This window comes from Choristoneura fumiferana, chromosome 25 (assembly GCF_025370935.1).
Source record: "Choristoneura fumiferana chromosome 25, NRCan_CFum_1, whole genome shotgun sequence".
NCBI lineage: Eukaryota > Metazoa > Arthropoda > Insecta > Lepidoptera > Tortricidae > Choristoneura > Choristoneura fumiferana.
Genome location: NC_133496.1, coordinates 10660607 through 10682904, shown reverse-complemented (window position 1 = coordinate 10682904; position 22298 = coordinate 10660607). Strand labels below are relative to the sequence as shown.

Here is a 22298-nt window from a genome sequence, read left to right as displayed (position 1 = left end):
AACACGTCATCATACAAACACACACACACACTTTCGCATTTGTAATATTAAGTATGGATATGGATATATATTACGCCAGGCCCCACGAAGGAGTCGAAGTAACTAAATCGCGTACCAGAGTGGAACCTTTTCACAATCAATTTCGCTATGATTTGTTTGGCAAATATATGAAATGTCAATATGACAGCAGTGGCACAAAGGTTCCAGGGTGGTAGGTAATAACGCTTTTCAGGTTCTGCACATTTTCAGTTTAAATAGCGCTAAAAAAAAAAAAAAATTAGGTAATTTTCGGTTCTCCTTACTCAGAATCACGAGCATTATTGATTTTGAGGAAGAAAAAAAGTTTCCTTATTTTTTTTCAGTTTTTTGACAATACAATACAATAACTCTTTATTGTACACCAACACATAGCAAGCAGTACATAAAATACAGGTATATACACAGGCAGGGACTTTCTGAGGTAGGTAAGTTATTTTTTTAATACAATTTATAAGGATCGTTACAAAATAGACACATAATTTTTTTTTGGAAAATTAGTAAGTTTTTTTCTTCGTCAAAATCAAAAATGCTCGTGATTCTGAGTAAGGAGCACCCCGGATTACCTAATTCTAAAAATCAAATATGTTGCGCCATTAAAAGTGAAAATGTCCTTCTTTGACTGTACGTTCCACATGAGGGGGGCTGGGCTGCAGCTGCAGTTCCCACACGGGACCAGTGCGAAATGGGAACTTACACACCCCGTAATCACTCTTTTCAATGAGGGCTATCGCTTTTTGTCTCACTAGATGGCGCACTGTTGCGTGAGGTTTTTAAGTATGGCTTTCAAAGTCTGTAATTACGGGCGTGAAAACAAAGTTTAGATTAAAATCATATTTAATACACCTTAAAACCGTACCATAAAAATATCGACCGCCACAGTGTTGCATAGTCCCCGTTTTGTTCGGAAAAAAGGAAAGACAAAGGTTTCCGAAAGGCAAAACTGTCTCAAAACACAGACATGCATTGCCCCGGAACGCATATTTGCCATAATTAATTTCAGATATCGCAAAATATTCACAAAATTATTCTAATTATAAATAAACCCGCGTAGCTCACCCAAAAACTATGAGATTTGACATTTCGGAGACCTCACGCTACACTAGCGCCTCTCTCTAGTGGCGAATTCATACGCGATAGCCCTCATTGAGTGACACATTTCGCGCATTACTAGTGAGAACGCTTGACAACCTCCAGCATACTTCTTATTTAATTCAGTATTTTTTTATTCGGTTCATTAAAAGCGAATCAACGACTCTTCAAATACTTGAAACATCTCAAAGTAGAGATCAAATACTTAATTACATTCATATGTGATTGAAACTAGACATTAGAATAGACTAACAAACTTTCGCATTTACAGTATTAGTATTAAAAAAGTTGTTACCATATCATGTCCAAACCGAGCAAGGACATACGTAGGATAGTTTTTATCCCAGAAAATACGGTACTTGACTATTTTGTATATGTTTTATAAATTAAAACTACACAATTTTTAAGCTACCTTTACAAATAACAAAGTTATAAAGCTTTGAAATTCAAGATTAGACAGAGAAAGACATACTGGCATGTGACGTCACACGCCAGTACCGTCATACTTGCTGCATAGAGAAAAGCGTTTGAGAAAGAGACAGGTATATAGATTTTTCAAAAAAATCACTATTAATCCAATTTTCAACCGATTTAAATTTTCTCATCGCTAAACACTATCTGTATATCTATATTTTCATAAAAATATTAAGATATGGCAAAATCAGGAGTTGTCAAATACCGTATTGCAAAGTTCCCGCGGGATAGCGATAAACGAATACTACGCGGACGGAGTCGCGGGCAACAGCTAGCTAAAATATATCTGGGTCGAAATTCTTTTCATTGTCATGCTTTTGTGCCCGAAAAAATGGCACGGAGTTTTTTTTTATGGAACCTAGTGGCATTTTTAATTTTTCTCTAGTTAAATATTAGTTAACCCGAAAAAAACAAACATTGGCTCCACTTTTTTTTATTTTTTAGTTAGAAGACATAAATAATATCGTGACAGAGTGGTCAGAAACAAAGCAAACGAAAATAATTTTGACCCATTTGCCAACGACGCTGAGGCAGACCGAGAAGGAGAGAACGGGAGATCATCAACGAAGGTTCGTGGGTTCAAACCCAGGCTCGCGGTTCCGATTTTTTCGAAAATCATGTACTTATGAAATTACATTTGAAATTCACCACGAGCTTTACGGTGAATGAAAACTTCGTAAGGAAACCTTTCGAAGCAATTCAATGGCGTATGTGAAGTTTGACGTATACAATATTAAGCTGGTATGATGATTGTGATGATGATGATGATGATGATGATGATGATGATGATAAGCTTATTCCTGCATGTGGGATTTCAAATAATACTTACAGGGTATTCGTACTGTTCATAGTGGCTCTCCCTGTATGGTCCACCAAGGCCAATACCAGCAGGCGAGTACTGAGGAGTGTTGTAATGGCTGCTGGAGAAAGGCGAGCTGTTGGGCTTGCAGAACTTAAAGTACCCGATGACACCTGTAAAAAAGTTAATAGTTTAATAATACGAATAAAACAATTTAATGATAAACTTTATGGTTCGACAAACGTGGTGTAGGACGCCCTCCGGCCGGAAAGTGACATTCTGCAAAAGGCTGCTGGTGGAAGCTGGATGCGTTGAGCCGAGGTCAGGAAGCGAAGGCGCTCATTGGGGGAAGCCTATGTCCAACAGTGGACGTCCTACAGCCGACATGATGTTGATAATGATGAATCGAGAGTTACGGCTGCTCACTCTTACCTCAAGTCCCTTTTATGACACCAACGGGAAGAAATGGGTCAGTCATATTCTAAAACCGGCAATGACACGGTACGAACACTTAAAAGGTTTAATAATGATTCGATTTGTAGCATTCGAACATGGCGGATGTAGACAATATCTAATTTTGCTATTTCTGTTTCTTTGGCTAGTTGAAGTATCATTTTGATAGTGTTTTATGCGGCAATTAACCTTAACAGTGAACAGTGATCACAAAATTCTCTATTGCTCTCGTGTCTGACATTTTTTTAATGCGCAAGTGGTCTCCACGTGGTTTCTGGAATTTTACTATCCAGTCGCAAAAACTACAAGTACGAGTTTACTTTGACACTGGCGAAATTGTCCTATTAACTAGGGCAGAAAAGCCATATTTTAAAAGAGAAGAAGAAGAAGGTTTAATAATGTTTCTTACCTGGAATGACGAGAGCCATAAATCCGAGGAATTTCTTGAAGCTGGCGAGACCAAGGATGAGGGGAAGGAAGAGGAGCAGCTTCAACTTGAACAGTTTCAGGATCAGCAGCATGGGAATGATCAGCTTCTTCAACTTATGGCGACCTGGTTGGGAGGAAATTGTGTAAAAATTACGTTTATGGAAAACGGAAAATATTCACTGTTTTATTTAAATAATATTGACTGATTGGATCTTATACATGGGGCTTTGTATGAATCTTTACCGACGACATAACGGAAAAAGGTATCCATTGGTATGCCCATTTTAAGATCTTGCTACATAATGTCACAGTCGATTTCGAATGGGTTATGCATTTTTCTTACATGATAGTCGAGCAGGCGGAAAATAAAATAAATAGAAAATAGAAATAGTAGGTCTAGCTAAACATTGATGATTTATCAGAATCCGCTTAAAATTGGAAGAAATAGGTACAAAGTATTTAATTCTTCTACGTGTTTTACCTTAGTTTTACTGCGGATATTATCATTTCTAATTCTATCCCGCAGGGAAACCCCGAGCATAGCCCTCTCCATAGCCCTCTGAGTGACTTTGAGTTTTCTCATGAGGCCCATCGTTAGCGCCCACTTCTCAGATCCGTATGTCATCACTGGCAACACACACTGCCCATTGCTCGCAGGACTGATGGCCGATGGGGCCAGAAGGTTCTCGAATGGCGTCCGCGGACCGGGAGACGAGCTGTCAGTAGGCCTCCAACAAGATGGAGCGACGACTTGGTTAAGATCGCGGGATCGCGGTGGATGCGGAAAGCACAAGACCGGTCTGAGTGGAGAGCCTTGGGGGAGGCCTATGTCCAGCAGTGGACGTCTTTCGGCTGACATGATGATGATGATGACGTGTTTTATGGAGAATTTTAATCTTAACAAACTGTAAACTCATAATTATCCTGCTTTATATTGTCTTTCTTTAAATAAATATATAATCTTAACAATGTTAAACAATTTATTGAATGAGGCGTTGATTTTGAATTGCTTTGCTTTTCTTTCTTTGTGTGAGCAAAGAAATTCTTTTAGTTCATTCAATGTTAAACACCTAACTATTTAATCATTCAAGGAATCATAGAAGGATAACACTTGGACAAACTTAAAGCTTCTTCAGAATTTTATTAATACGAATTTAGCTTTATCTCGCTTCAAATTAATCTACCTAATTTAAGGTAATCCTTACGGAAAGGTGGTGCCTTCTTATCTTCGATGACGTCCACTTCGTCTGCGATTTCATCCAAAAATCTTGGGGCAATAACTCCGCCGGATGTGACTTCATCGTCTAAGGCCATCTCCAGTGCAGTAGATCTTAAGAATCTGGGAATAAAAGAAGTATTTAAAGATAAAACTAAATAAAAACATAAAGAAAAAGTTTAGGAGATATTATGGTTTTATCGTTAATATCTTCCGTGATAAAGGAATGGTGTTGTAAGCTACTCGAACTCGGAATTACTGTTGACTTAGATAAAATCTACATAACAAAGATTTTTTTTACGGTCTCAAAAGTACCACCACCCCATAGAAGAAAAAACACCTAAAATAATTTACAAGTTTCTGAATCGTAACGGTGGTGGCGCCAATTGTCTCCTAAAAGAGTGTCCACTCAAACCTAGAATGGTTTCTAATTTTTGGATAAAATATATTTTCTAAATTATTAATTTCCCAAAAACAAACAAACGATTATTTTAAAAATGTAAGTACTTCAGGATTGAAAATACAAACTGAGACATGGATGCACAGAAAAACCAGAAAAAGAGACAAGCGCTCAACAAGCAAGCTCAAAAAGCAAGGTCCTCAACAATCCGTGCTGCGTTCTATAACCCCTACACTACCGCTGGACAGGAATCTAGACACTAATTTTTCCTATGTATACATATTTTATCTCAGGTTGCTTTCTTTCTACTACACTACTTAAGCAGTAGCACTAGCGACATCTATGTTTCGCTCTCATCGAGAGACGTCACATTCTTTCGGAACTAACCGCTCACCCAGACAAGAGATGCCGCTACTATGCAATCAAATTATGATTGTTTTTTTTGGAGTCTTTTTGTATTTTTTATTTCAACTCCATGTTACTTTTACGGGTATCCCGTGAAACCATATCGAAAACCAATCATACTTCAGAATTGTTATAAAACTAATCTAACTTAACCTATGGGATTCTACAGGATAGTCCTGAAATATATCCTGAATAATTAATAGCTTCAGAATAAAAAATCGTTTCTCCATATGAACAGTTGGGAAATAAATCAATTGCGAAAAATATTTTATGCGAAAAGCCAGGGTAACTTAAAAATACCTTGTTGAAGAAATGACTTGATGAGATTTTATGACAGTTATAAGCGCGCAAATAAACTTATCCGTTTATTCATCTAGACTTAATCAACGAAATCACTCAAAAATTACTTTAAATTGTTAGGGAAGTTCAAATTGAATCTTGCACTTCGCTGGAGGTGTTAAAACTTGTAATTAATCTTCACCAGGTGGCTTTACGAAGTCATTATAAGTTCACTCCCCCTTCTTCCTTAATTGGAGGGACTGTGCTCAAGGACCTGATCTTGTAACATGATAAATTTATATTAAATAAACAATAACCATTGTGCATAAGGCTTTGTCGAGAATTTGAACGCGGAAATGAAAATAACAGTCATCAAAGTTAGTTGGTAAATTGATTACGGTAGCCTAGCTTAAACATTGTTTTTTTGTTCTATAACATTGGGGTCACAATCCTGCGTGGAAATGCAGAACTCTTTCGCCAGGGACAAGACTTAGGCGAATTGTATATATATTTATTTTTAGGATAGTTTTTACTTCGGAATGATGCGTTTGTTTAGCTTTAATTTGTAAAATAAAAAAAATTAAGTGTTCGGCTAACACCGTATTTAGAGAGCTAAAATATGCTGTAACCAATGGGTGGCCAAGCTTCTGTATAAGTTAATAAATATCTTCTATATTTTTTCTTTCTTTTATTTTAGAAGTGGCATTAAAATTAGAACTAAAAACACGTCAAACCTGAAAAATAAAATTTGCTATTTCAAAAATTTATTGGCTATTTCCAGCAGTCACATTATTGCCCAATTCGATCAGTTAATACGAGTCCAAGTTTAGATAATAAAAATAATACTATCCAACTTTCCATGTGAACCTGAGATGCACTAAAATGTTTATTACGGGATTCTAAATCCTTTAACACGAACTTCAATAAATCTAAAAATCTTGTCAAATATTATTGAACGTAAAAGTACTTTAAACTTAAAGTATATAGGAGAAGTCCTTTTTACACCAACGTGTTTAAAAGAATTGTCTAGTAAAACCGAAGAGTAATATTTTCATACAAACAGTGATAACGGTCCGCAATTCCTAAATTTAAACTGACTTTGACGAATTTTTGATATGTAGGAAATCATAACAAAATCTATGTTAGTAAGTATTACTTAAAAAAAAGAGTAATTAGACTTTATTGATTGATTGATTGATATTATAACATCTAAAAAATTAGGTAGCCCGGTGGGAATCAAGTTGTTGTGGTGTCACGCCACTGCCACATAACTTAATCCTCTTAATCAACACGCGATTTCACTCAAATTATAAGACGGAATTCATCAAAGCGACCAAGAAATTTAAATAAGAGAACATCAATACAACAGTCCAATAGGGTTGTCACTACGACAATAATATTTAGGCACAACTAGTTTTCAGCCGCCGCATCACTCACATAATAGGATAGTGTTCTTTGCTATATTGTTTGAAATATTGGACACGTATTTATTATTTTGTCAATTAATCAAAAAATTACACAGATAAAACGTGTCAAAGTAAGAACACGGGGCACAAAACGTTAAGTCTTAGTAAAAAGTGTATTACGTCGTGATTTCAAATATAACTTTAACGGTCTATAACTTCATAGTTTTTTGTTCATTGACTAAAGAAACAATACGAGCAAGATATTTTTTGACTCTAACTGACATATCTATTTTTATACAGCATGATTTTAATCGGTGATCCGAGTTAAAGAGTATTAAATAAACAGCTAAAATTAAATTCAATTGTTTAATTAACTTAAATTACTTATTTGAACCCATAGGCACTAAATAGAGAATCATCTATACATTTTACATGAATTTTATTTGAAGATATTAACATTTTGTTATTTAAATAAAGTTTTAGTACGATTATTTGAAGTGAAATTATAGTTATTTATTGAAAATTTCCCATTAGTCTTAGATCTTACGTCAATATTCACTACGAATAAGTTTTCTATTTGGCAATGGCTTTATTACGCATAACTTAAATATCAAGCTTTAAAAAGAGGTTGTAAGGTCATAAACTAAACCATTAGTACAAAGAGTAACTAAGAATTTCTATTACATGTATATTCACAAAAGATATCGATGAAAAAGTTTAGGTAAGTGCGACTTAAACGTGACCACTATCAATTACTGAAGTTGTTTTGTTATAAAGGATAAACAAAAATGAATAGATCAGTTTCAAATTCATTCAATTTGACAAATATTTATTCTCAGTCTAAGAGCTAGGCAGTATACATTACTGAATTAGAAAAATCGATACCTGGTCACCAATAAAAAAATATTATTAGATTTGAAATTCAGGTGTCAACCCTAATATCCTTGTTTACTTATCCAGAATCCGGATTTCCGGCCTTACTTAGCATGCAAATTAAATGCTATGTTGGCGGCACTGTGCCCTTGCCTTGCTAAGTTCAGTTGGCAGCTGACACCAATAGCCCTATTCTATTATCTATGTGAGAATGAAGTTGACATTGAGTTGAGCGAGGACAGGGCGTAATAGCACTTATTGGGGAGATCTATTTCCAACAGTGTATCGCTATACGCTGATGATGATGAGAATAAATTAAAGTTATTAATACAGGATGTCATTAAGATCTTCCGAAATACTATTTCAGAAGTTTATAGGATTTGAATGAACGCTCTTGTAAAGATTTTACATTGGATTTTTTTGACTTGTGAGTGCAGTGACGCTTTTGATGTTATTCTTTGAACATCGATCAATGCATGGAAATATTTTTGTTTACCAGTCCCAAAATACCTTTACAGTGTTCGGTCAAACAAACTAAACCACTTGCTGCTTGCTGTATAATACAAATTATAAATATGCCTGGTATTGTTATTGTTACACAAGATGTCTTCGAATCCTTGGCACCAGTGCTGCTTCCAGTGTTTGATTTTTTTTCGAGAGCATTTTTTCGACTGTTGTATAAAATAAACCTAAACTAACCTAGTACACTTCAAGATGAATAAACAATAATCCTGTAAAGTTTATTTCTTGAGTAACAAGAAATGAAGCAATATTTTAAATGTTACAGTTAATTATAGAGGTTGTCTTATCTTTTGAGCCGCAACCAAAACTAAGTACTTTATTTTTCAATCAGTTTCTATAATAGTATCGCAACTTCTTCAATATCGCTTGAAGTTAACTCGAATAGCGGCATATGTTACGGTTAGTATTGCCAAAATGAATTATTGATAGGTACCCGATCTCATCATTGCATGCCGTTTGTCTTTGATTCTGGCAAGTTTTAAAGCGACATTTTGATTACAGATGGATTTTGTATTATGTATGATACGTGCACAAAGCATAGTGGAGAAGGTTGAACGTATGCTTAATAAATAAATAAATATCATGGGACACTTGACACCAATTGACCTAGTCCCAAACTTAGCAAAGCTTGTACTATGGATACCTACTAGGCAACGTATAAACATACTTACATAGATAAATACATATTAAACATCCAAGACAAATATAATATAAATAATGTAATATTCATACAAATATCTGCCCCGGCCGGGAATTGAACCCAGACCGCAAGCTTCGTAGTCAGGTTCTCTAACCACTTGGCCATCCCGACGTCTTACAAATAAATACAGCTAGCATCTCAAGTTAGCTTAGATAGACGCTTACCGTGCTGGGTTTATCGTAATTTGGCAAGAAATTATGCTTTATTCGGCATTTAATTTGTTATAAATATTTTGGTTATTAAAACGAGCATGCACTAAGCTAATGACGAGTTGATGCTAATGAAATGTATTGTTTTTTGTACCTAAAGAGTTAGCGCAGGAAAGGGGTGGCCTTTGCCCAGCCGTGTTCATCAGTTCAGGCAAAATTTTATTCAAAATAAAAACTAAAAACTGCAATAGTATTTTTTTTTATCTAGATCCACAAGTATCACAAATTTTCAAGATTGATTTGCAATAAAAACAAATAAGAGAAGGTAAATAAGTTCGAATTCTGCAACTCAAACATTTAGTGCAGGTGCACGTTTTTCAAAAATCGGAAAATTAAAATATGTTGGTTACTTACATTTGAATTAAAATATTTCGAAATTTGATAAATGACCTGCCCACCTACCTCTCCCCTTTAAGTTTGTTGTGCAACTTACGGGATATCCTAAAGTGCGGAGTCCTAGTCTGCGGCGCAAGTTGACTTAGCGTATGTACAGGAGACATTTAAATCTCAATACAAAACTGTTTAGAAATGACTTGGCAAAAGCACTTATCTTGGAAAATAAAATAGCAGAATAGCGCTATGTAGTTGCGATGCGATAAGCTTGCTGCAAACTAAACAAGTTGCATGCATTTCTGACGGCAAAGCGACTAAGCTTCACATTTAAGTAGCTAAGTATAGCCAACAGGGGTGGGGGGATTCCACTAAATAATGTACTAAACGGCACGAAAGTAAGACCCAAAATCATTGTTGATCTCTTGCTCACATTCGTCTCAAAGGAGCGAGAGAGAAATAATATATAATGATAATATATTTGTATGAATAATACGAATGTTTGATCTCGGGTCTTGGATGTTTAACATGTATTTAAATATGTATTTATCTATATAAGTATGTTTATCCGTTGCCCAGTATCCATAGTACAAGCTTTGCTTAGTTTGGGACTAGGTAATTGGTGTCAAGTGTCCCATGATATTATTTTTTATTTATTTTAATATTATTTTACGTTCTACTTCCATGACATCTACCTACTACGAGTATACTCGTGGTTTCTTCCTGTATAAAAATAATAAAAGGCTGTTGTTTGCTACAAACTAGTTCATTCTAAAATATACCTATCTTAAAACCGTTTTTAGTTTATAAAGCTATTATGTGAGCGTGTAATTCGTTGCCTTAATTTTTTTACCAGGCGTCAAAATTTTTTTTGATTAGAAATCGGAAGCACGGCAGCAAGGTCTCACCTTTCAATCTTCCTCATTCCAAACTTGACGAGGGCATCCCAGTCAGAATCTTCGCTGCGAGGTTGCGAGCTGAGCTGGGGCGGCTCCCTGGCCAACGCCCTGGCTTGAGATTCCACCTTCACCAGAACGGCATTTTCAGATAGTCTGTAATAAAAAAACAGCGCGCCGTTGTAAGAAATTGCTGGACGAGGTGGATTGAAAACCGAGCATCGCGACGCGAGGCTGCAAAGATACGAATCAAACAGTTTATATTTTTTGTCGAGGAATATACAGTGTGTGGCCCAGAACCGGGGATAATATTAAAAACAGAGGTTAAAACTTAAATTTTCGTTTTTTTCTAACAAATTTAATCGTTAATTCAATGTGGCGTACATTCCTAGAACCAAACTGACGTCACCTGACACACTACAAATATCAAACATTTTGCTTTACATTGCTTCTTCGAATAAACTTTAAAGTGTAATAAAAATAAAAAATGAATTATTTTTAAAAATCGCTGAACTCATAAGTTTGACGAGCTCGATCTATGTTTTAATTATTTGCCCGTATTACAGGCCAAACCCGGTATTATCGTCCACAAAAGAACAAGTAAGTCATTTTGTAGAAAAACAATGAAATACGTTGCAGAGCATCACAACCGTTCGCCATCCGTTTCTGACCGTTTCCGATGATAAACATTGACTAAGTTCCAAATGCATCAGCGTGGTGTAGTGGTGATGATAGTTGGGTTTAAATGATTTGTGTGTTTTTACAGCTTAGAGATGGAGCAGCTTCATGAATACACATTTGTTGATTTGTTGTTTGTTGTAAGTCTATACATAGACATAGCTTTAGTAAAGTCGCGGTTGAGGAAATTCTTTATAGTTAACGAGTCTAAATATCTGGTAGTCTGGTGTACGGTTGTGTTGCTCTGAAGATGAGTTCTGGTTGAGTTCTAAACGCGTCAGTGTATTGTGGTTGTGATAGATTGGTTTGTGTGATTTGTGTGTGTTCTTACAGTGTGGAGGTGGAGGAACGGCATGAACACGTATATTTTGCATAAACGTAGCTATCATAAAGTCTATTTGTCCATTAGTTTATACACGTGCAGTTAAATAAAAGTACAACACTCACTGGTAAGCGGGTTTGTCGAAGAAGTCATCAAAGGAGCGCAGCGCCTGCGCCTTGAAGCAGTCCCCGAGGTCCCCGTTCACGCACTGCTGGGTGGCTTGCTGGATGTAAGGGTCCTGGTCTTCGCCGAAGCCGAGCCAGTCCAGGAAACCCCGGCCTTGAGCTTCGGGCTGCAAAAGAACATGGAAATCTATTGAGTTTGTGGCCATTTTCCCCTTACTTGTTTAGCAACATTTTTTTTTGTCTGAAAAACTATGTTGGACGTATGTTACGACAATACCCGAATCACTATTTTGTTTACAACTTTGTATGTTTTTTACCCCCGAAAAAAAGGAAGGGTGTTATAAGTTTGACGTTAATATCTGTGCGTCTGTCTGTCTGTGGCGTCTTAGCTCTCAAATGCACGGGCCGATTTGGATGTAGTTTTTTTATATGAAAATGAGTTTCCTTATGGTGGTTTTTAGGTAAAAAATTTAGATTTAAATCGGTTTAGCTGTTTTTGAGACAACAATCAAATAATGACAATTACGAGGGTTTTTCTACTTTTTTAAATTGATTAGGTTAGGTTAGGCCTGATTCAATAAATTATTTAGGTTAGGTTATTATTTTGTCACTGGCCGTTTTCTCTCAGTTTTGATTTTCTTCTAAAAATAGCAAAGCGCAACTGACAAGTTCAAATTTCAAGTAGAGTCAGAAATCAAATAGAATTACGGACTTAGAAAAACTTATATCGATGGTGGAAGTCTCAATTGGCGTAAGGGACAAAATACCGAAAATGACTTTTTAACATAGAAAATTAGAGTTTTTTTTCCTCTGTCGATTGGTAGTATTCAAGTTACGATACGCCCCTTACTTTTGCTGTTATCAACATTTATTATTTTAAAATAAAATAGCTTAAGGGACATGATATAAAATATTTGAGCTGAAAAATGGCGTAAATGTATTATTTTTTTAATATTTGGGTCGTAAGGGGCTGTGGCAGTCTCATATGTCCTTTACGACTCGGCTCATGTCGTTAAAAAAAAACCCAACAAATATAATAAAAGGGCGTATGGGTCAATTATTGTTTCATTGCCCTTTACACCCCAACATTTTATAACGAATAAGATAAAAAAGCAAGAAGTTGTTGGGCGTAACCTTACCGCCTGTACCTATTTCTTGTACCTAACATCAAAATACTAACGCGTCTACCTACTTTCCACGCGCCGAGCGTTTGCGCATTGCACATTCGGTCAGTCGTGTCAGACACGTCAAACACGGAGGACGTATTTGATTGCCTACGTTTGTTCTTTGTCAACACGCGTATTTTTTATAAGATGCCAAAAGCAAAACAAAAAAAGAAGATTAAGTTGATGGATCCCCTAATGGCTTGACGTCGAGCTAACATTTCCGTAATGGAATTTCAGTCAAGGATGTTGAGGTAAATTTCTCTTAGCTACTTTGTTTATTTTAAGCTGTCCTGACAGATCCTAATAAAGGAAGCCTGTGCCCAGCAGTGGGACGTATATAGGCCAAGATGATGATGCAAACATAATAATAATTGGCCTGTATAATTAATTATGTATGTTGAGGGTTAAAAATTGTATAATCGGAACGTCGTAAGGGACATTAAAAAACAGCATTTTATAAAATAATAAATACTTTTATGGGCGTAAGGGGTATAAAAAGCAAGAGCTAGAGTAAATTGTCGGTCGTAAGGGGCAGTAGCAAACAGACATTTAAAAAAAAGGTGTAATTTGGTACGTCGTAAGGGGCATTAAACAACAGCAACTTATAAAATAAGGAATACTCTTATGGGCGTAAGGGACATCAAAAGCTAAAACTAGAGTAAATTGTTAGTCGTAAGGGACAGTAACAAACAGACATTTTAAAAATTGAGGTTACTTTATGGGTGTAAGGGGCACTTAAAGTAAAATACCTTGCTTGCTTCTTTTAGTTCATTAAAATACCTTGTTAATGTTAGGTCGTAGGAGGCATCAAAACAAATGGTTTTTAGAACTTGTAGTGGTTGAAACAACAACTCAAGCAAGCATACTCCCAAATGTGCAAGAAATAGTGCAAGCAAGCGTGCAAGAAAGCATGCAAGCAAGCATGTAAGCAACCACCTAAGCAAGCTTGCAAGTGAGCATGTAATTTTGTCAATCAAATCAACAAACATTCAATTTTATCGGACTGGGTTAGATGAACATCGCGGGTTACCCCGATCCCGCGATGACCGGTCTATGGTATCTCCTCCAGCGCTCATGAAGCGGGCTGGCGTCCCACTCCCTCACAGCTGCAATCAGTGTGTTAGAGGAAGCATAAATAGTGCAAGCATGCATGCAAACAAGCGTGAAGCCAGAAGGCAAGCATGCATGCAAACAACAAATCAAACAAGAATACTCCCAAATGTGCAAGAAATAGTGCAAGCAAGCATGCAATCAAACATGCAAGCAAGCATGCAAGCAAGCAAGCAAGCATGTAAGCAATAATGCAAGCAAGCAGAGTTAGTACGCCAGTGGTGGTAGTGAAAATCATTTCATCATCATCGTCATCAACAACATCATCAGTTCGTTTATCGCTACCCCCCGGAACTATGCTATTTTCCGGGATAAAAACTTATTTACTTGGCGATTTTTAACAGCTGCAATATCTTCCTTAACCCTCTCAGCTATAAACAAACAAGTCAGCCATAGCCGAGCATTTGTTGGAATCAGGACCAAACCACTGGATTGAGCTTCACAATCCCAAAATTCTGTCCACGGAACGTCATTTCTACTCAAGAATGGTACGTGAAGCAGTTGAAATAAAAAAGCATAAAAATGACAACCGGGACGATGGATATAAGCTTTCATCTTCATGGAATCCTGTTATTAATAAGTGTCGACGTCGGGATGAGTGTTGTGAGTCGGTGTGATGGGGTGACAAATAAAAATCACCAATTGCGAGTAGGTCGTGATACGAGTGCTGGTACTATTAGTGATCAAGTGCGGGTAGTTCGAAGGACTCGCGCTGCTAGGCAGACTTGACACCCCACACTTCAGTTCACTCGTAACCACGGCCACTGCAATGTTGCCGAAACGTCGAGGTAAATATTACTCGTGTGTGTTAGCGTGATAAGTCCCGTTGGTGGTATTTTGACTATGAGTGAGAATCACGAAGGTTTAAAACGTTATAAAATTTATTTGAGTTTTATTTAACTTTTAACTTATAATGTCCATTTAAAGAAAATGTTACAAATTACATATTTTTTAAGGGGTCGTGCAAAATTATGGCTTTTGGGCGTTATTTTAAATAATTAAAGTGGTACTTTGAGTTAATTCACTATTTTTTTTAATTTGTCTACAGGAACTTACGTCCAAATATGTAGCAAATAAAATATAAAATGTCCTTTAAGACCAAAAATCGGTTACTACATTATTTATTTATTTACGGTTTATGGATGTAAGGGGCTATGACACCCGTATGTCACGGGCGTAAGGGACAGCTATTTTTCTTATTAAGCTTTTTACGAAAATGTCTATAGTTTAACGTTGAAAAGCAAGAAAATTCAAGATTTTACGTAATTATAACGTCCTGCTAAGTTAAACATTAACAATGCTGTGAGGGTTTGAAAATTACCAAAAACTTCTTTTCGCTCTCCTGAAAAGTAGCATTTTGTCCCTTACGTCAATTGAGACTTCCACCATCGATATGTTTTTTTTTTATAAAGTTAAGGTATTTGTAAATTGCATTAAACTAACTTAATTGGGTTCAGTTAATTAATTAACACATTTCATTAACTTAATTCAGATAAAATACATTTATTTGACAGAGACAAGGTTGAAATTTGGTTGGGATCAGCTTTTACTTGCGCACCTCTTGTAATTTTAAACGTCAAAGTTATGAATTAACCCGATTTCGAGTTACAAATTGAATAACTTACTAATTACTCAGCCTTAGTTATTATTACAATGTAATGGTACGAGGGTGTAGCTAAATACAGATTGCTTGATATAAAATTCATTGTGTTCAGTAAATGAGATATTCAGACCGTGTTTCTATTAGATCGGAAAGGAATTATATTCAAAACGTGCTATAATAAAAGTAACAGAGCTTCTTCTATTACGTATTGAATTACTCGTATCTAAATTGTGACTCACTGTGTAACGGAATGTAAACTTTTCACTTCGAGATATTGTGAGATTGAATTGCTTGACATAAACAATTGCTTGTACGAAAACTATGTAGGTAACTAAAAACCTTTTACAATGTAACAAGTTTCAAGTCTAAGTAATATAATATGTATGTCGGCAGCCGATCGTAAAATCCGCCAGATCACAAAATTCAAAGGTGTGCCTAAAAGTTGGCCGGGCGTTTGTGCCTGAGAAACAAATTTCATGATCTACCTAAACTAGCTAAATCGTAAAATGGCGGCGTTTCATGATATGCCTAGGAATTTCATGATCTGCCTAAACGTCACTAGGCAAATTGTTAAGCGGTGAGTTTTTAACGATATGTCGGATGTCCCTTAGCTAATTCATCAAATATACTTCCATATATTTAGACCACAGCAACTTTTTTTGAGAAAAATGAAACGCGCATCAAGTGTCACTCGCACCATGCTAGAATGAAACTACTGTAGTTGTCTAGTTGAGTGTACAATCAAAATAACTTACGGATCTTCCTCGGTCCCCGGTAAAGTGCAGTGACCTTCCCTCCTCTCTAGCCTCCTCTTTTGGTGGCTGGTCGGGCAGCCGGAAGCCCCCATCCGCTCGCGTCTGCAGCGCGAGCAGACCCAACATCACCAGGGTCCACCAAGTCGCCATATTAGATCGTGTATCTGGAAAGATAAAGAGTTACTTTAAGGATTTGAACTGACTGATTTTATGTGGAACATTTTCTACAAATCATCGACGGACTTGAGTTTTAATGATTGAATTTTACAAGTATTACCAATTGCTTAACGAAATTTAAGATGATTTAAAAAAACGAAAGTGATAGCCGGGCGGGGTCCGAATTCGCACTTTTTGGCTTTTTGCCGTGAAGCAGCAATGCTTGCACTGTTGTGTTTCGGCGTGGAGAGTAAGACAGCAGGAGAAATTACTGGCACTTGAGGTATCCCATCTTAGGCCTCTAGGTTGGCAACGCATCTGCAATACCCCTGGTGTTGCAGATGTTTATGGGCGGTGATGATCTCTTACCATCAGGAGACCACTTGCTCGTTTGCCATCCAGTCGAATAAAAAAAATATATCCTACCAACTGGATCACCGGAGCTCCCGAAAATATTATAAAACACGCAAACTGTACGGTGGCTAAATAAATAACAGAACACGCGTGCGTACAGGCTAATCATTGGAGTAAAACATTTTAGCACTCAGCACAAATATCACAGCGGTCAGTTGCAAAAAGAGTTTTCGTTATTTCGGTGGAACACGTCTGTTGATGGTTAATCATCAAAGTGAATGAGGCTTCGAGAATAAACAAATCTACGTATTTATTTATTTAGGTTCAGTCGTTGAATTAAAAGAATTGTAAGCCGTGGTGGCCTAGTGGTTTGACCTATCGCCTCTCAAACAGAGGGTCGTGGGTTCAAACCCCGGCTCGCACCTTTGAGTTTTTCGAAATTCATGTGCGGAATTACATTTGAAATTTACTACGAGGTTTGCGGTGAAGGAAAACATCGTAAGGAAACCTGCACAAACCTGCGAAGCAATTCAATGGTGCGTGTGAAGTTCCCAATCCGCACTGGGCCCGCGTGGGAACTATGGCCCAAGCCCTCTTGCTCTGAGAGGAGGCCTGTGCCCAGCAGTGGGACGTATATAGGCTGGGATGATGATGATGAGTCGTTGAATTTAACTTCTATAATTGTATTTTAATATTTGATAATATATAATACTACTTGGGCGACCGAGCTATGCTCGGCCTAAAGACTCGATAATAAGCGTTTTCCCAGAAATAAAACCAAGCTAGATCGATTTGATAGTCCCGAAAACATTCAAATACCAAATTTCATCGAAATCGTTGGAGTTGTTTCCGAGATTCTGATTATATATAAATATATAAGAATTGCCCATTTAAAGGTATTAGATAGATAGATTTTAATAATAATAAGTCAGTTTAAATGTAAATAAAAAAAACACTTGATCGTGAATCTACGCAGCGGCCAGATAACTAAGCCAATTCCGTCTCCCTTCTTTAGTCCTACGCAGGGACCGATATAAAAAAGTAAATTGAGATCAAAGCAACATAGGAAGCATTAAAATAGATCAAAGAGTTATAAATAAGTAGTAACTGCCATGTCCTTTCAGAAAAAGTAAATAGGACACGAATAAGTTGTTGTGATAAAAAAATGGTTAATGCTCGACATTAGTTAATTTTTACATAGTTTACTTAAATAACTTCAAATTTGTTTGAAAACATATGAATTCTATGTATCTTTTTTTTGTAACAAGCCCTTCTTTGATATGCCAAAAGGATTTTGCAAAAGATTTTTCTTTTTAATTTTTTAATTTACCCTACAAAAGTCCTGCCATTTTAAAAAATATTATTCTTTAATTGAGACAATTAATTATTTCCTTGCCTATTTTGTTTGTCTTTTATTCCGGTATTTTTATTTATAGATTAAGTTCTGACGACAATTTCTATAAAAGTAAATGTACATTTCATTCTTAAAATAAAAATGGGTCAGTGTATTTTGATAATACGATTGAAATGGGATTTTTTTCATGACTTATATACATACAAAAGCGTTTCGCGAGTAATAAAAAAAAAATTTTAGGACGGATTTTTAGGTTTTTTTTTTTTTTGAAATGTACGTAATAATTTCTGTCGACGATTTTAATGTAGAAAAAGTATTTAAAATAACAAAACAAAGCATTCGTGAAAAAACAAATACGTCAGGATTTTCAAAATGATATAATCTAAAAAGTACGTTTTGTCTGACAAATGCTATTATGGTGATAGACAAATATAAAATAATATTTAGTTAACGTTACCCTAGTAAGCATACAAGTAAGAGTAGAGGAAGTAAAAGCAGATACAATCAATTTTCCGCTTAAGAATATTATAATTAGCTCATTATTTGTAACTAAAATTTAAGTAAACAATAAACTCACAGCATTTTTCACAGTTCAAATCATTTTATAACTGATAAAATGATAACACTACTGCCCCAACTAAGTATAACTTTCTAAACACTAACATTCTTAAATTCCAACAGAAAGTTGCGAGCACACCAAATCTTCTCTATCCTTAACACTTTAAAGTCCATAACTCTTTACGAAACCATCTCAAAACGACAACTCAAAATGCGTTTAACGTGAACTCAGTTTCCGTATTAAATGAACTTGTAACACACTTTGAATTTTACCGGTAAAACATATACGACAATGGGCCGAATTTTGTAGGCGACAAGATTGTATCATTGCCCAAGCTTTCCTACTGCATACACTGTGCTTGACATGCGTGACAGCTTCAACGACCAATCAGAGTGAAGCAGCCGACATAGCTAACGGGAAAATTTAAACAAAAGTAGAACGCTCTTCGAGCTGGACATAGAATACAAACTAACAAGAACTCAAGCACTACTTTCCGTTGAGTTTGATTTCGGCTGATGATTTGAACTGTGGAAGGCATTGGAGTGTAAACTTAACGGCACGTACACCAAGTTATGGACGCAATTTTATAATTAAATGAAAGTGAACTCTAATTGTTATTAAAAAGGGTTTAATTGAGATGCCTACAGAATATGGGAAACGGAAGCAAATGACTCAATAATTCAGACCAAAAATGGCGCGAAACAGTTGAAATAGGAAAAGAACTTGGACACAATGCATGTTTGCAGATAATAAATACGAAAATAACGTATTGAAATGGTTACCTATTTGTGTAGAGTATAAGATTAATATGATTTTTTTTTCTTATATTAGAAGCTTAAGGACTTGCACGTCACTGTTTTTTTTTTAATTTAATACTTATGCGGCAGGCTACTGCAGCAGCTGCTGATTGAAGTTTAATTAATAAGCCACGTAAATATTTATATTTGGGGAATCACTAGACGGATTGCAACAGATTAAAAAAAACCTAGAAGCCAAAATAATGCGCTTCAAGTAAATTGTAAGTCATAGACCTACCTTTTATGCATTTTACTTACCACATTTCCTAACTAACTATGCATTGATTTTTTTTCAAATATTTTTGTCACATGATGATTAAAGACAGAAATGTATCAACAGTCACCAGCACCAATATCTGACAGTAAAGCGAGCATTATAATATCTGATACGACTCTAAATACTTCTAAGGCCAGTAAGACATGTCAGATATTTTTTCACACTCCGCTGTGGCAGATTCAGGTGACTCTACTATTAATATTTCCTACCTACAATAGGCATCGAATTAATCTTCCTTCACCAAATTGAAGCCATATCAAGGATATAAAACAAATAGACAAGCCATTACGAAGCCTTTTCTGATAATTTATTCTCAAAACCCACAGACCTACATCCCCGCAAATTGTGATTAAGTGCGATTCTGTCGGCATTATCGATTTTCTATTTATCGCGTTTATTGCTCGAACACGCTCTATTGTGTAAGTGTCGATCTAGATAAAATACGGAGACGTGAAGAAATAAGTTGAAAGGACCATCTTTATTATAGGCACGTGTGTCTGTATAATGAGGATAGAATTCTTGGACTTAGAGATCATCATCATTATCATTATATGGGGCGTAGGACGTCAGCTGTTGGACATAGGCCTCCCCCATAAAGAAATAACTAGCATTTAGCCGTATTATTGATTTGACCTTTGACTTCTCAAGTAGAGGATCATGAGTTCGAATTCAGGCTTGAAGTTACGAGTCGGAATTCATGTGTGAGATTTAATTTGAAATTTACTACGAGCTTTCGATAAAGGAAAACATCTTGAGGAACTGCACTCGTTTTCAAAGTAATTCCTTGGCGCGTGTAAAGTTCCCAATCTGCGCTGGGCCCGCGAGGGAATGACAACCCAAGCTCTCCCAATAACATCCCTCTTTATTTCAAGTAAAAACTATGGGTCAGCTAAAAAAAATATGTAACTAGAAATTGTGCGACTGATTTTAGAAGTTCGGGAAACAGATTTCCAATTATAATAATTTATTATCATTCATCTCAGAACCAAAATTAATTATTCCTTTTTCACCGGGATAATGTGAAAGGCCTAAAGTTTCCAATTAATTCTGAACCATCACAAAAGCTTTTGAGTCACGATCGTCCGTAATGGCGGTATAAACAACTTTTTCTAAAATGCTTAAAAAATTAATCACCCGTTCCATTTTATGCGTCAAAGCGCTGCGCGTGATTTGACTGCTCTATTAGTGTCATTCATGTGTGAAGAAAGCCTTGGATTCGGTATTTTGAAATCCCTTTTTTGTATAAAATGAATAAATGAATGGGCCTGCGTGGGAACTATGGCCCAAGCCCTCTTGTTCTGAGAGGAGCATCTATTTATTTATCCGTTGCCTAGTACAGTCAACGTCATAAATAAGTGATCACTTTTGTACCTTGTCACTTTAATGTCATGTTTGAGAAGTCATACGAAATTGTGTAACGACTGAAAGCGAAAAGGTACTGAAGTGATCACTTATTTATGACGTTGACTGTACACATAACACAAGTTTACTTACTTTGGGGCTAGGTCAATTGGTGTCATGTGTCCCTTTATATTCATTTATTCATCATCATCATCATCCCAGCCTATACATGTCCCACTGCTGGGCACAGGCTTCCTCTAACAATGAGAGGGCTTGGGCCGTAGTTCCCACGCGGGCCCAGTGCGGATTGGGAAACAACAAACTGCGGTTTGTTGGGATTACAACAACTTAAACGTAATAAAAGAATATAAATGTGCGGTCATTCATACATCCTATTCATTATAACGCATAACGTCAAATTAGAAGTATAAATACATTGCACTCGTGACGTAAGAATTCAGTTACATAACAATGCCTCATCCATTGCGTAATTAGTACGTGCATGATCTTGACCTAAAAAGTTAGTGCTCTTTATACAAAACAGGGCGATGACTTTCTCTTTAACAGCCATAAAATAATTTGAATAGGTAAATACATTTGCTATTTAGTCAGCTGAACTGAATTAGAATAAATACCTAATATTTGATTTAAACAAAAGGCTTGATGTTATTTTTTAATTTTTTCTAGAATATTTCCTGTTGTGGTATATAGTTATTACCAATAATTGAAATATTTAAATCCTATTAGAAGCTAAATCTTGAATATTCAGATTAATGTAAAATTATGTCACCATTAAATAAACATATTGTTCATCATCATCATCCCAGAATATAAGTCTCATTGCTGGGGACAGGCCTCCTCTGAGAATGAGAGGGCTTTGGCCGTAGTTCCCTGCGGGTCCAGTGTAGATTGGGAATTTCATACACCATTGAATTGCGAGACAAGTTTATGCAGGTTTCCTCGTGATCGATGTTTTCCTTAACCGTAACACACATGACTTTCCAAAAACTTGGAGCAACTTTCAAAAAACTCACTTTGTTAATCACTTAAAAATTATGTTAAAAATCAATTTGTCATAAAATCACTTTCAAGCACTCACCTGGTATACTTATTATAACTTAATTTAGTCCACGTTCAGTGTTCTGAAAGATGCAAGCAAGAGTGAACAGTCCAACCTCAAAC

The 22298-nt window shown here is 36.1% G+C and overlaps 1 protein-coding gene across 2 annotated transcripts in view; it reads right to left on the bottom strand.

Annotated features, from left to right (window-relative positions):
* LOC141442238 (uncharacterized) overlaps positions 1-22298 on the bottom strand; it is a 25224-nt gene extending 2926 nt beyond the window's left edge. Inside the window, exons 1-7 of one of the 2 annotated variants that reach the window (XM_074107168.1) lie at positions 22216-22298; positions 16279-16442; positions 11645-11811; positions 10532-10675; positions 4489-4622; positions 3264-3407; positions 2432-2574 (exon numbers count right to left, since the gene is read on the bottom strand). In XM_074107168.1, the coding sequence (XP_073963269.1) occupies positions 2432-2574; positions 3264-3407; positions 4489-4622; positions 10532-10675; positions 11645-11811; positions 16279-16428 (882 nt within the window). In that variant the 5' untranslated portion in view covers positions 16429-16442; positions 22216-22298. Of the gene's footprint in view, positions 1-2431; positions 2575-3263; positions 3408-4488; positions 4623-10531; positions 10676-11644; positions 11812-16278; positions 16443-18719; positions 19022-22215 lie in introns of those variants that run through there. The other variant, XM_074107169.1, reaches the window with a different exon arrangement.